General features: G+C 64.7%; 1 protein-coding gene across 4 annotated transcripts in view; it reads left to right on the top strand.

The window, feature by feature from the left end:
* Positions 1-13,926, top strand: part of SYT7 (synaptotagmin 7) — a 34,049-nt gene that overhangs the window by 14,868 nt on the left and 5,255 nt on the right. The window contains exons 3-10 of one of the 4 annotated variants that reach the window (XM_074842126.1): positions 971-1,050; positions 2,724-2,855; positions 3,423-3,638; positions 6,513-6,881; positions 9,279-9,404; positions 12,165-12,300; positions 12,749-13,019; positions 13,480-13,649. In XM_074842126.1, coding sequence (XP_074698227.1) covers positions 971-1,050; positions 2,724-2,855; positions 3,423-3,638; positions 6,513-6,881; positions 9,279-9,404; positions 12,165-12,300; positions 12,749-13,019; positions 13,480-13,649 — 1,500 coding nt within the window. The remainder of the gene's footprint in view (positions 1-970; positions 1,051-2,723; positions 2,856-3,422; positions 3,639-6,512; positions 6,882-9,278; positions 9,405-12,164; positions 12,301-12,748; positions 13,020-13,479; positions 13,650-13,926) is intronic. The other 3 variants (XM_074842127.1, XM_074842128.1, XM_074842129.1) reach the window with 3 other exon arrangements.

Below are 13,926 nucleotides of genomic sequence, written 5' to 3'. Positions count from 1 at the left end.
ACCTTGTGCCTCCCATCAGGATTAGCCCATGGGCACCCAAGGAGTTTGAGCATCCCTGTGCCCCCCAGCAGGATTAGCCCATGGGCACCCAAATAGGTTGGGCATCCCTTCAGCTCCCAGCAGGACGAGCCCACGGCTGGTCAAGGACACCCGTGCTGAGGGTGCAGGGAGTCCTCTGACGCAGCACTGCCAAGGAGGCAGCTCCATGCAGAGGTGATGAGGCTGCGGAGAAGGGAGAAATCCTCCCTGTTTCGTGGGCAGGCTGCGTGCAGGGCTGGCTCCTGCAGGAGGGATGCTCACAGGTCCAGGGCTACCATGGTGGGAGGGCTGGTCCGCAACCCCAGCCTGCTCCGGCAGCTGCTCCCATCCTGCCTCGGCCTCCCCGCACCTGCGCAGAGCAGCCTCCGCTTCTAATTGTTCGCTAATTGGCATTAATTGCGCTCTTGTCCGCCCTGGATCGGAGCAGCACGCTGAACCTGCCGTCGGAAATCACAGTGAAGTGCCCTGATTACAAGCCCCAGTTAGGAGCGAGCGCCTGCTTCATTATCATATGGCAGCTCTTCCCTTTCGATGGGGAAGGTGAACTCAATTAATTCAGGTTCAATTAATCCTAAAATTACCCGCTCCTCCCCCAGTGAGGCTGTGGAAGGGTACACAGGCGGCGACTGCTGCTCTGTCCTTGGGGTGACGCAGGGTACAAGCCCCCCCAGCCCCTTGGGGACGGTGCCCAGAAGCCAGGGTGGCCAGGCCAGATCCCACCAGTGCCTTTGCTGGCTCGTAAGGGCCAAGGGATGAAGCTTTCAGGAGTTTTGCTGCCCAGCTCGGTGGGATGGAGCCCAGCAACTGGGAGGCTGGAAGGGAAAAGGGCAAAATTGATGGTGGTGCCACCCTGGCAGGTCTCATCCTCTGCCGTGGTGCGGTGGGGCTCTTCCTGCCTCCCCCCAACCCCCCTCTCCTCTCCTCTCTGCAGGGTAAGCGTTACAAGACTTCCCTGGAGACTGTGGGGACTCCAGACTCCAGCCGAGGCCGCAGTGAAAAGAAAACCATCAAGTAGGTGCCAAGGTCGGGGGGGGGAAGAGAGGGGCAGGGGGCTGCGGTGCCCAGGAGCCTCGCTGCCCACGGGGCTGGCACAGCCGCAGCCCGCTCAGCGCCCTGCCCTCTGCCATGTGCCATCCCCCAGTCGTGGGTGCTCTGCCCTCCTGGGGACACTGTGCCGGATCGGTGCCGTCCCCGCCGGCAGCAGGGAGGTCCCTCTTTGGGGACAGAGGTGACGGTCCCAGCGAGGAGGGTCTGTGCCCAAGCCCAGCCCTGGCAGAGGGAGTTTGGCAGTGGCTGCTTGCTCGGCTCTGTCCTGGGGAGCAATGAGGGTTTCTGGGGAGAGCGAGTGGTGGGGCGTCCCCACCATCATGCCAAAGCATCGCTGATCCCCGCTCCTCCTGCAGCTACGGGAGACTGGGATGGTCCCCCAGCCCCAGTGGGAGAGGGGCTCTGGGAGACTGGGAGAGCTGGTGAGTCTCTCCAACACCCTCGGGTACCACCCCCCAGAGCCACGGGCATGGAGCCATGGGGACCTCAGCATGGGTGTCCCCAGGGGCACCCCGGCCTGAGCCCTGACCCCAGTGCTGCATCCTGGCACAGCCCTGCCAACCACAGGATGAGGTGAGGAAAGGAGAGTGGAGCTGGGGTGTCCCACAGCGCTGGGTACGGAGGGAGATGGGGGTCTCCTGGGCACCCCAGCTCCAGCTCTTCCCCCCACACCCCCTGGCACCCCACAGGGCTCTTGGGAGGAGCTGAGGCTGGATCACCAGGAGGGAAATAGCACCTGCCTGGAGTGTGACTATTGCAAACCTTCCTTGGCTGGCCTGTCCTCCCACTCAGGGGGTTATTGGGGTGCAGGCAACTGGGGCTACTTCAGGCACCCCTCTGCCTGCTCCCAGCTGCACCAGAGCTGGCACTGGAGGGAGAGGCACATCCCTGGCCGATAGTGTGGCACACACAGCTCTCCCTCCCCAGCTCCAACAGGGTCCATGCAGCCGGGCTCAACCCGGAGCCGCCGTCGAGCATCGGCGAGGGGTGTCAGGGCTGGGCACCGGCAGCTTTTTCGAGTCCCCCTGGGCTCCACAGCCCCGGGCACGCAGCTCGGGGCCAAGCAACTTGGTGCTGTGGGCAGCTCACCGGAGCCCGGAGGTTCAGGTTCCGTGCCGGCAGCGAGCTGGTTCGGCAGGAGGGGACCCAGAGGGGTCTCCGACACGCAGCAGCGTCACTGTTAACCAAGCAGCGTGCGATTCCAGGACTCGGCTGCTGAAGAGGTGAGGACACATAGACACACGTGCTGAGGAGACACAGACACACGTGCCGAGGACACACAAACACACATGCCGGGGACGCCGCGCTGGCGCCGCGCTCGCCGGGGCACCTCTCTAACCCCGCACCATCCTTCTTTCCTTCCCAGCTGGTGGAGCCGCCTGCTCCTGTCTCTCTGCAGCTCTGCCCCGCTCCGTCCATCCGTCCGTCTGTCCGTGTGTGCGCACACGTGTGTGTGTGTGTGTGTGCACGCGCGTGGTGTCGGTGGCCAAGGGGTGGGCGGCCGCGTGCCCCATCTCTCTCCACAGGATCCCGGCGCTCCAGGGGCAGAGGGCTGTTTTTCCTCCCCTCTTACAGGAATTCAGCTTCTCTCTCTTGTATTTCCCTTTTCTTTCTCCCTTGGTCTCCGGCCGCTGTAGCGATCTAGACAGAGACTTTTGGAATAACAATGACAACACAGTGCAGCAGAAATGGAGCTCCTACCCTCCCAAGGAGTTTATACTAAACATTTCACCTTACGCCCCGTACGGTGATCCGCGGCTTTCCCTCAAGTGAGTCTCTCCTTACCGGGTTTGCTCCGTGTAGTGAGTATATGAGCAGCACCCACTCGCCTTCCTCCTCCTCCTCCTTCTCCCCTGGGCTCCCCGCACGCCACCCCATGGGCAGCCCCATGGAGACGAGCAACCCCTCCTTCCCGCTCTCCCCCCCCCCCCCGCCCAACCCCGGGGGCGGCAGCGGGTCCCCCCCAACTCGCGGCGGCACAGGACGGGGTTGCGCGTTGGGGGCACCCCCTCGGCGTGGGGACGGGTCCCCCCCGGGGCTGGGCTGCTGGCGAGCGGGACCCCCTCTGTCCTGACCCTCGTCCTCCTCCCTCCACTCCTTTATTTTGGATGGTTTTGCCAAGGCCCCCGCACACCCCGCGGCCAGGACCCCTTTTCTGTTGCAGTGCTGATGTCTCTCTTTCTCTCTCTGTCTGTCTGTCCGTCTCTTGTCCGTCTGTCCCCCTCCCCTCGTACCCACCCCTATCAAACGGCTCCCATCCCTCCACATCCGTCCGTCTGTCTGTCCGGCTCCCTCCGTGTCTATCTGGGGGGTGTCTGGCCACCGGCCCGGCCCAGTGGCTCTCTGTTATCAGGGGCCAAGCTGACGGCGTCGGCCGCCGCGGGGTTGGCAGGGGAGCGCGACGGCCGGCCCGGGGAGAAGCAGCGGCTCGGCGAGGACGGCATGAGGAGCAGCGTCTCTGCCCACAGCGAGCCCGGCGCGGGGAAGGCGGCGCGAGGCCGCTGGCACACGGTGCAGAGCCACTTGGCCGCAGGGAAGCTCAGCCTGTCCAAGTGAGTGAGCACGCACACTCCGGCACGGCACGCGCCGGCACGGAACCCCCCGCGCCAATGTGCCCGGGCACCCCTCTGCGGGCTGCGCTTGGGATGGGGGCCACTGAGAGATCCCTCAGCCCATCACACTGAGGGGGCTGCCCAAGCCCCAGCGGTGTTTCAGCAGCGTTTCAGCAGCATTTTGGCTTGGTGAGGGGAGCAGAGGAGGGGGCTGCAGGGCTCAAGCCCCAACTGGGTGAGCAGAGCACCTTTGGCTTTGCCCAGTGCCGGTGGGAAGTGGCTCAGCATCCCCAGTGGGGCTCCCTGGGGCAGAGGTGATGGCCCAAGGGCAGGAGCTGCTCTCCCATGTCCCTGTCCCTGGGACGTGGCCATCAGGGATGGCGCGTGGCATCGCCAGACTCATCCCTCTGCAGCGCTCCCCTGACCCACAGCACAGCCATGAGACCCGGCGCCTCACTTGCGGCTCCACCATCCAATGCCGAGGGAGAGTTGGGGAAAGTTGGTGGTTTTTCAGATTTAGGGGAAATCAGTGGCCCAGGCAGGCTGGGTGGGAGGTCTCAGCAAGACCCTTTGCTGCTGGCAGTGACGGTAGCTCTGTCGGGAGAAATGGTGGTGATTTATCTGGCTGTGGGCTCTGTCCTACATTTCTGTTCTCTGCTCCGGTTCCCCGTGCCGGGAAGGTCGGTGGCGATGGCAAAGGCGCTTCCCAGGGCTGACATGCCTCATCCCCACTGCTTCTTCCAGACCCGTTGGCAGGGAAAAAGCCTTTTCAAAAGAGAAACTCCAGTCCTGCCACCTTGGCCAAATCCCAAATGCTTCCTGGAGCCCCAAAAATTGGTGTGTCCCCCCCCCCCGTTCGGAGCTGCGGCTGCCCATTTGGCGTGATGCTGGTGTTCTGCGGCTCGGCTGCTGGGAGGCGGGAGGGAGAGGTGAGGAAGAGGAGGAGCTGTGGAGCCTTCAGCCATACTCAGTCTTGGTGGTGAAGCAAAACCCACTGGGAGCCCGCGCTCCTCTGGCAGGATGTGCGAGGGCCGGCGAAGAAAAGGCGTCGTGCAGCTGCCGCGCCGAAAGCCAGGGACGAGAGCCCGCACGCCGCTCGGCACCTCCGCTCCTGCTGACTCACAGCCGGCCCACGCCGGCGTGGCAACGGGCTCTGCTGTCCTGGCTGGGAGCTCCGGAGGGGCTGGGAGCTGACAGCCAGCCAGCCGGATGGACAGACAGACGGATGGACAGCCACTGGGCTGGCACAGGTGGCGAGGGCAGAGTTAAGGGGATGGGGAAGCCGGTGGTGGAGCATCCTGCCTTTCCATATCTCTTTTGCGCAAAGCCTTCGGGTTTGGGGGTGCTCATGGGGGGGCCATGCTGGGGGTCTGGCCGCTGTACCCCCTCCCGGTACCGGGGGCACCCAGCGGGCACAGGCAGGGTGTGCGGGCAGGGCGTGCTGCCGCCTGGCACGGTGCTGGCAGGAGCTCGCGCCTCCAGCTGGCGCCGGGCCGAGAGGAGCCAGATTTAGTTTCCTGTGACTGAGAGGTTGTAAATTGAACTAATTTAGGATTTGATAGGAAAGTGAAAGGAGGTCGGCGGCAGGCGCGGGGAGGGGGCGGGTGGCGCAGTACCCGGGCAGTGCCCCGTGTGCCTTCAGCCCCGGCCGTGGGGCCGGATCTGTCCCAGCTCTCCACTCCTCTCAACTTCCCTCCCTCCTCTCTCTCTTTCTCTCACCTTTCACTCTTTCTTCACCTCTTTTTTTTTTTTTTTTTAAGCTATTTATCCTTCCCCCCTCCCTCTCTGTCCCCTGCTGCTGGCAATGCACGACGGCACAGCTTCGCCACCCCGGCCAGCCCCGGGCAGCGCAGGGACCGGGGTAAGGTCGGTGGCTGCTGCTGAAGGCAACTCCCTGGTGCCACACAGGGTGGTGGTCTCGGGGGGACCCCTGCCTTCATGCATCGAAGACCCCTGAGGGCTTTTGCCAGGCTGGCTGGACCCCCAGTTTCATAGCCACGAGCTTTGCAGGCTGCCGTGGGCATCAGCACCGTGCCCGGGGCTCCTACCCGGCTGCATGGGTTGTGCCATGCATGTGCTGCTGCCACGGTGCAGGGCCGGCTGCATGGCCAGCGATGGGCATCGCCGCTTCCCCCGCCGGCCTCTCGCCTGCTCTTCCCTCTCCGCCGGCCCAAAAAAGCCCGTCCGTGCAGGGCTGGGCTCCTCCGCTCTCCCAGTCCCACCAGGATCCCACAATCGGGGGGCTGGGAGTGTGGCCGGACTCCCACCCCTCTCTGCTGGCAGCCTGGCTTGGCCCTGGGGACACCCGGCGTGCTGGCATGGCCATGGCTACAGGGGGCTCGGCCCCCCCCCATCGCTGTGGGAGCCCCTGGCCGGCGCCGTCCTGCAAGATGGGGGATGCTGAGACCTGGCGGCGAGGGTGCTGGGCTGGGAGGGATGGGGATGGGGACGGGGCGGGCTGGCTGGCAGCACGTGAGCGGGCGCCGGGGGATTCGCCTTCACGCAACAGCCCTAATTAGCTCGCAGACGAGGTCGGCCGGCGTGCTGGGAAGGCGCCGGCTGCGCAGCAGCCACGGGAGCGGGAGGGCACCCAACCGGCTGGGTGCCACAGTGCTGCGGCCGAGCTCCCCCACACACACACACGCCGGGAGGCAGGACGGGCGAGATGGCGGCGGCGCGAGAGCCCCGTGCCGCCGGCGAGGCCGAGCTGGGGCCGAGAGGCAGAGGAACCAGTCGCTGCATCCGCTGGCCCCTGCCGGAGCGCTCCCTGCGCTGGGGCATCTTCTCTCTAACTCTCTTCTTTTCCTTCCTCCAATTTTGCCCCTTCACCTTCTTCTCCTTTCTCTCCTCTCCTCTGCCCTTCCTCTCCCTAAGTTTCGAGGACTCCACCTTGTCCACAGCCACTACCCTTGAGTATATCCCCACCTCAGCAGGCGACCCCAAATGCCAGAGGCCCCGCACGCTCATGCGCCAGCAAAGTCTGCAGCAGCCCCTCAGCCAGCACCAGCGCGCCAACCACAGCCAGCCCACCACCAGCCAGAGCCTGGGCCACCTCCAGGCCCACAGCGGCTCCTCCGCCGGCGCCGGCAACCCCCGGGGCTCCCGCGGCGGCCAGGCACGCCAGGGCATCGCCGCCGGCTCCAAGCATCGGACAGCTGGCGGCCGGAGCCGCTCCAATCCCGGCAGCTGGGACCACGTGGTGGGGCAAATCCGCAACCGCGGCTTGGACATGAAGTCCTTCCTGTAAGTGTGCGCTCTCCTCTGCTCTCTCCATTGCTCTCTCCTCATCTCTCTGCTCTCTTCTCTGTGCTCTCTGTTGCTCTCTCCTCATCTTCTCTCCTCATTTCTCTCCTCATTTCTCTCGTCTCTCTCCTCATTTCTCTCCGTTGCTCTCTCCTCATCTCTCGGATCTCTCTGTTGCTCTCTCCATTGCTCTCTGCTCATCCCTCTGCTCTCTCCTCTGCACTCTCTGTTGCTCTCTCCTCATCTCTCTCCTCATCTCTCTCTGTTGCTCTCTGCACTCTCTGTTGCTCCTCTGCTCTCTCCTCTGCTCTCTCCTCTGCTCTCCTCTCCTCTGTACTCTCTGTTGCTCTCTCTGTTGCTCTTTCCTCATCTTATTTCTCTCCATTGCTCTCTCCATTGCTCTCTCCTCATTTCTCTCCTCATCTCTCTCATCTCTCTCATCTCTCTCATCTCTCTCATCTCTCTCCTCATCTCTTTCCTCATTTCTCTCCATTGCGCTCTCTGTTGCTCTCTCTATTGCTCTCTCCTCTGCTCTCTCCCCTGCTCTCCGTTGCTCTCTCCATTGCTCTCTCTGTTGCTCTCTCCTCATTTCCTCATTTCTCTCCTCATTTCTCTCTTCTGCTCTCTCCTCATCTATCTCTGTTTCTGTCTCCTCTGCTCTCCACTCTCTCCTCTGGCACCACTCTCACTCAGCTGGCACCACCTTGGGGAAACGCTGCCCGGGGCCAGCGGGAAGAGCCATCTCCCCTCTGGCCCCGTCACAGGGTGCAGGGACGGCTTACCCAGCCTGGGGGGCTCAGGGAAGGGTCTCACCCACTCCCCCAACTTGCTTTTCCCCATGACTTTGCTGCGGGTCACCCACTGCATCACTGGCTGGTGCAGGTGCTCGGGTCCCCTTCGGTCCCCAGGGAGCACAGGGATGTTCCAGCCCACGGGATGCCACCGCCGTGGTCCCCAGGGAGTGACATTGCCCCAAGAAGGAAGGGGGGAGTGGCAGCCATGCTGGCAGCAGCCCCCATGCAGGGGTGACCATCTGTTCGGCCCCGATATCGCTGCCTGTCCCGCTGCCTTCCGCCCAGGCTGGGAGCTGCAGAAGCAGCCAGCTCGGAGCTGCCGTAGCCGTGTGATCTTTAATCTGTCTTAACCCTATCTCCTGGATCAGCGCTGGCTTTCAAACCTCAAGCGCCGAGGACTAATCTGAGTCCCGTGCTACTGCCGTATCTCAGCACATGACATTGTCACTCCTCCGCAGAGCCAGTCCCCCCCGGCTTCCATTCTCCCTAGGGTCCTCTTACTCCCCCCTGGCCTCCGTTTGCCCACCGGAACCCTGAGAGGGGGGATGCTGATGTCCCAGCTGAGCTCCCCACAGGCTGGTAGTGCTTGGAAGAGGGGGACAAGCCTGATCCTGCCCTTGCGTGAGTCAGCTCAGCACCTTCTGAATCAGGGTTGGGTGGGAAAGGCCCCAAGACACACAGATTTGGCTGCCCACCCCACTCCTGCCTGCGGAGGCAGCCCTGGAGAGAGGGTTGAACTCCCCTCCAGGCAGGCAGAGGCACCCCGGCTTGCTGCCTGCAGCCCTGCCTGGGGTTCCCTCCCAGCTCTGGCACCGGCTGTGACCCCCCTCCTCACTGCCAGCCAGTCGGTGTCCCTTGGCTCTGCCCTCTCCCACTGAGAGGTTCCTCACCGGCTCCGTTTGCGGCTTCCCGATGTCGAGATGCGGCTCATTAGCCATCGAGAGGGTCACGTCCCTCCCTGTTTACCCAGCATCGACACTGGTTCCAGCTTTAATTGGCGGGGGGGGGCAGCAGCCGCCGAGCCGGGACGTGCCGAGCCAGCGTGCCGTTTCCCCACGGAGGAGCCGCTGCCATTTACCATCCTCGCTTTCCCAAGCCATTAACTTTGCTTTTGCTCTTTACTCTGTTTACCCTCCCGCCTGCCTCCCCGGCGCCGCGACGTAAATGCGGTTACAGGCCCCGGGGAGGCTGCGCCGGCGGCGCTGGAGCGGGGCAAAAAGCCTCAACCATGCCACTGCCATCTCCTCCTCCACGGAAGGATGTTGGGACCTCACTCCCTCTGTGCTGTCCCTTGTCCCCAGCCCCTCTGGGCACCTTTTCCCTCCTCCTCGGCAGGACTTTGGCATCCTCCCTGCCTGGACCGGTGGAGGAGAGGGGTGGCGGCAGTCCCCATGTGCTCCCCAGAGCTGACACCTTTCTCCCCACAGCCCTCTGCGCCCATCCTGGCCATCGTCTCCTGCGCAGGGGCCAGCAGGCAGAGCCGGGGGTCCCCTCGCCCTACAGGGGAGCTTGGGGTGCCGCCGCTCCTGCCTGTTCTCTGCCTGATGCTGTTCTCCTCTCTCTCTCTCTCTTTCTCCCGCTGCCTGCGGGGCCGCCTGGGCAGGGAAGGCCGGATGGTGGTGTTATCCCTGGTTTTGGGACTCTCAGAGCAAGATGACTTTGCCAATATCCCCGACCTGCAACCCGCTGGGACACAGCCGAACCAGCCGAACGCTCAGGGGGACAAGAGGTATGAGCGAGGACGAGGGCAGTCCCGCAGGAGGAAGGAGACCCAGGGTGGAGGAGGAGGAGGAGGAGGAGGAGGAGGAGGCTGGCCTCGGTGGAGCGCGAAGGTTGGAGCGGCACAGGGTGGCCCAGCGGGCAGCGGGCACGGTGACATCTGCAGCTCTCCCCCGCCAGCACCCACGGTTCTGCCTCCGGAGCAGCGGCACCGAGAGGACCCCCCCATCCCTTCCTCCTCCCTCCCTGTCCTCCCCCTCCTGCCCTCCCCGACCGCCAGCCCCCCCCCCCCCCCCCCTTCCCTGGCTGCATGCTGGGGCGGATACAGGCTCGGGAGCGGGGTGCAGGGCAGGCCAAGAGCCCCTGTGCCACGAAGAGAATGGGATGCAGAGGAGGGGACACAGGGGGGACCCCCCGATGATGCTGCGTCCCACCCTAACGCATGTCTTGTGCACCGCGCTGCCGCGACCTCCAGCCCGGCGGGGCCGTTTGCAGCCCGGCAACCCCCCGGGGATGCGGGGACATCCCTGCGGTGGCATGTCCTCAGCCCTTGCTCGAGCCCCAAGGTTGCCTGGGGCGGGGGCAGAGCAAGCGCCGCAGGCTTTTTGGGGGACACACACACATTACCCCCCTTTCTCCTCCAAGCGTGACAGCGCGGCACAGCCCCTCCGGCTGCTCCACGCCTTCCCGGGGTGCTGAAGGCTCAGCACCGCATCCGGCACCAGCACCGGAGCCCAGCCACGGCCACCGGTGAGGGCTGGCAGGAGCAGAGGGGCCCCACGCCACCGGGAGCGGGTGTTAATCCCCTCCGGAGCGGGGAGGAGGTGTGAAGCCGGCGGGCGCTGCCTCCCCGGCGTGCTCAGCGTGTTAATGAACTGGCACCGTTCTCGCCCACTGGCTATTTTTACCCCTGCTCGGCTTAGTTTCGCTCCATCTTTTAGCACTTCCCTCCCCGGCGTCGCGCTGCGCAGCTGGTCCCTGCCGGGAACGCCGTGCCGTACCGTGCCCGTACCGTGCCGGCTGCCCCGTGCCGGGCGAGGGGATGGGGGATGCTGGATGCCGGGCACGGGGGGGGTGGGTGGCTGTGCTGCAGCAAGACCCTGCTCCCCGCTCCTCCCCGCCAAGCTCGCTGGTCCAAAAGACCCATCCCAGCGCACGCATGGCCTCCCCGCCTCCATCTCCCCCCTGCTCCCCATCCCCTCGAGCCCCGCGGGATGTTTTGGGGGGTGCAGCCGACAGAGGGGTCATGCTCCGGCACCCTCCACTCTCACCTGCCCACCCGGCGCTGCTGGCCGCCCACTCTTCTGCCTCCAATCGTCTCCTCCATCCCCGTTTTTCAGCTTCTTCCTTCCAGCCCGTCCCCAGCAGCTCCAAGCCCAGCGCCTCGGTGTGTCTCCTGTCCCGGCGACTAACCACTCTCCGTCCGTCCATCCGCCCCGCTCCTCTCTCCCCCTTCCCTCCTGGCAGGCCAGCGCTGGACGACGCTTCTCCTCCTCTCTCTTGCTCTTTCACGCTCTTTCTCTCTCGCTGGCCGTGACCTCCGCCGGTGTACACCACTGCCCCGGCACCCACGGCTCCACCAGCACCTCCTCGCCTGGCGTTCCCCACCACCGGCTCCTCCGCCTTCATTTTCACTGTTTTTAACCCAATTTTGCCTCCCCAGCTACCTCGGGCTCTCCGATCCTCCCTGGCTACCGTCCCACCGGGGTGGGCGAGCCACGTGTGTGTGGGTGTGCGAGGGGGCTGCCGCCCCGTGCCGCTGCGTGTGCCTCCGTCCCCGTCATGCCCCCCGCCCCAGTGTCTCCACTGGCGTGTGTCTGTGTGTGCTTGGCGTGTCGGTGGGTGTCTTGTGGCATGCATTGTGGCTTCACCCCGCTGAGCGTGCCACGACGCTGGGGCCGTCCCTGCGTCCGTTGGTCCATCTGTTGGTTTATCACCGTGGCTCGGCTCGGGCGGGAGCCACGGCGGTGGGTGGGTGGGAGCGTGGGATGCATCTTTGGGTGCCTGTCTGTGTGCGCATCCCCTCCCCTCTCGGATCTGTCTGCACCGTGGGAGCCAGCCAAGGGCTGCCCCGTCCCTGCCGCCCTGTGCCTGTGTCCCTTGTTGTCCCCGTGGCAGCGTGGCCTTGGTGTGTGCCCACCCACCTCCATCACTGCTCTGTGTGTGTGCCCGCTGCAGCTCCCGGCTGCCCACCCTCCCACCCCGGCACCGTGCCCACCGTCCCGGCACGGCCCCCCACCCACCCAAACCCGGCTGCCACAGCCGGGGTGCACAGGGACAGCCGGGGCACCAGGGAGGGCTCGATGGCAGAAGGAAAGGGGGGGCGTGGTTGTAGCGGGCACTGAGCCCACACCACAGCACGAAGCACCCATGGGTCAGCCACGCACCTGGCCGCTGCAGGTGGGATGTGGCCGGGGCAAGGGGGGGCACATGGACGGCGTGGGACCTGCTGCCATGCTCTGAGGTGACGTGCCGTGGGTCCCAGGGCACCGGCTGGCACCCAGCCCTGCCTGGCAGCACCGCAGGCAGAACCAGCTGCCTGCACCAGCCTCGGCCCCTCAGAAGGCTGTTGGGGGGGGCTGCACGCAGCCGCCGGCAGCGCAGCCCCCTGCATCCCACCAGCTCGGCTCTGCCCATGTCCCGGCCATCGGGGGCTGGCACAGCCCGGGCGCAGCATCCACTGGGAGAGGGTGCCCGGGGAGCCCCTCGCTATCTCGCCCTCGGCTCTCAGCCCATCTCTCCTCTTAAGGCGCTGCCTCTCTTTCCCCAGGTTGCCAGCCGGCGGCAAAGCGGCGAACACGGCACCGGTGACCGGGCAGCCACCACACGATGAGTCCGACCGCAAGACAGAGCCGCACTCCTCCGTCTCCGACCTGGTCAACTCCCTGACCAGCGAGATGCTCATGGTGAGTGGATGGGGGTGTGCTGGGGATGGGCTCCCCAGGGATGGCATCTCACCCTGGGCACCACCCGGGTGTCTTCTGCTACCCCCCCGGCTCTTCCCCGCGCCTGCCCTGTGCCACAAACACTCTGGCACGTCCCGGCCCGGTCTGCCAAGTCCCCGTCGCCGCCGGGCGCCATGGCCAGCACAGCCGTGGCTGAGCTGAGGCGACGTGGCTGTCCCCTCACCCTGGGGCCAGCACCAGGGATGGGCTGTCAGGAGGAATTTGGCTAATTGGCACTCCGGAGCAGAGCCAGGAGTCATCTGAGGCGATGGCAGCCCCGGGGAGCTGGGGAGAGGCTGATGCCCTCTGACAGCTCGCGGGGCTAGGGTTCGGGTGCTGAAACAGGGGGGATGAGGGTCTTTTCCCCCCGGCACTGCACTCACTACTCTTCTCCTCCCCCTGGCCACAGCTCTCCCCAGGCTCTGAGGACGATGAGGGCCATGATGGCATCAGCCGGGAGAACCTGGGCCGCATCCAGTTCAGCGTCGGCTACAACTTCCAGGAGTCCACCCTGACCGTCAAGATCATGAAGGCGCAGGAGCTGCCGGCCAAGGACTTCAGCGGCACCAGCGACCCCTTTGTCAAGATCTACCTGCTTCCCGACAAGAAGCACAAGCTGGAGACCAAGGTGAAGCGGAAGAACCTCAACCCACACTGGAACGAGACCTTCCTCTTCGAAGGTATGGGCTGGGATGGACTGGGGTGGACTGGGGTGGGAGCAGAGCGGTTGTGGGATCCTCTGTCCTCCCTCCCGGGCTGGATCAACTCAGCTTGAGCTACCAACGTGGTGGCCGTCGGTGATGTGTGGTGGCCATCGGTGGTGAGATGGGTTGGCGAAGCCATCAAGGCCAGGTTGGAGGTGTTTGAGCTGCACCCCATAAAGGGGACATGGGGGGAGAGGCTCTTTCCCCCCTCAGAAAGCACCCATGGGTGGGTGCACATAGGGAAATGAATCTGCTAGTGGCCACCATGGTGGCCCGAAGCAACGAGAGGTGCCCCACGCTGCTCCTCAACCACTGCCCAGCACCCACTTCTCCCCATCAGCACGGGCAAGGCAGGGTGACACCAGCACCCATGGCCGGGGGTGCTGCTCGCCATGGCAGGGGCAACTCCTCATCATCGCCTCTGTTTCTGGCACAGGGTTCCCCTACGAGAAGGTGGTGCAGCGGGTGCTGTACCTCCAGGTCCTGGACTACGACCGCTTCAGCCGCAATGACCCCATCGGGGAGGTGTCCATCCCCCTCAACAAGGTGGACCTCACCCAGATGCAGACCTTCTGGAAGGATCTGAAGCCCTGCAGTGATGGCAGCGTAAGGCCCTGGTCCTCCTCCCACCCCCCGGGGCCAGTCCTCAAGGGGGGAGGCCACCCTCTGTCCCTGGGGTGTCCCAACAGGGCCACCCTCTTTCTACCCCAACAGAGATGTTTTCTGCTTTGCAAGTTTTGACACCTGATGGGGAGGTTTCTCCTCCCAAATCTTTATATTAAGGCACTAAGTAGCCCAAAATGAGTGTCTCATTTTGGGTGAAAACAAGCCATTTCAGGCAAATCTAAAATGAAAGTTTTCTTTTTCTCCTGTCTCTAGCAAG

The sequence above is a fragment of the Strix aluco genome, chromosome 16, assembly GCF_031877795.1.
Source record: "Strix aluco isolate bStrAlu1 chromosome 16, bStrAlu1.hap1, whole genome shotgun sequence".
NCBI classification, from domain to species: domain Eukaryota; kingdom Metazoa; phylum Chordata; class Aves; order Strigiformes; family Strigidae; genus Strix; species Strix aluco.
The sequence above is the reverse complement of the archived record's forward strand: the minus strand, read 5'-3'. Positions and strand labels throughout refer to the sequence as shown.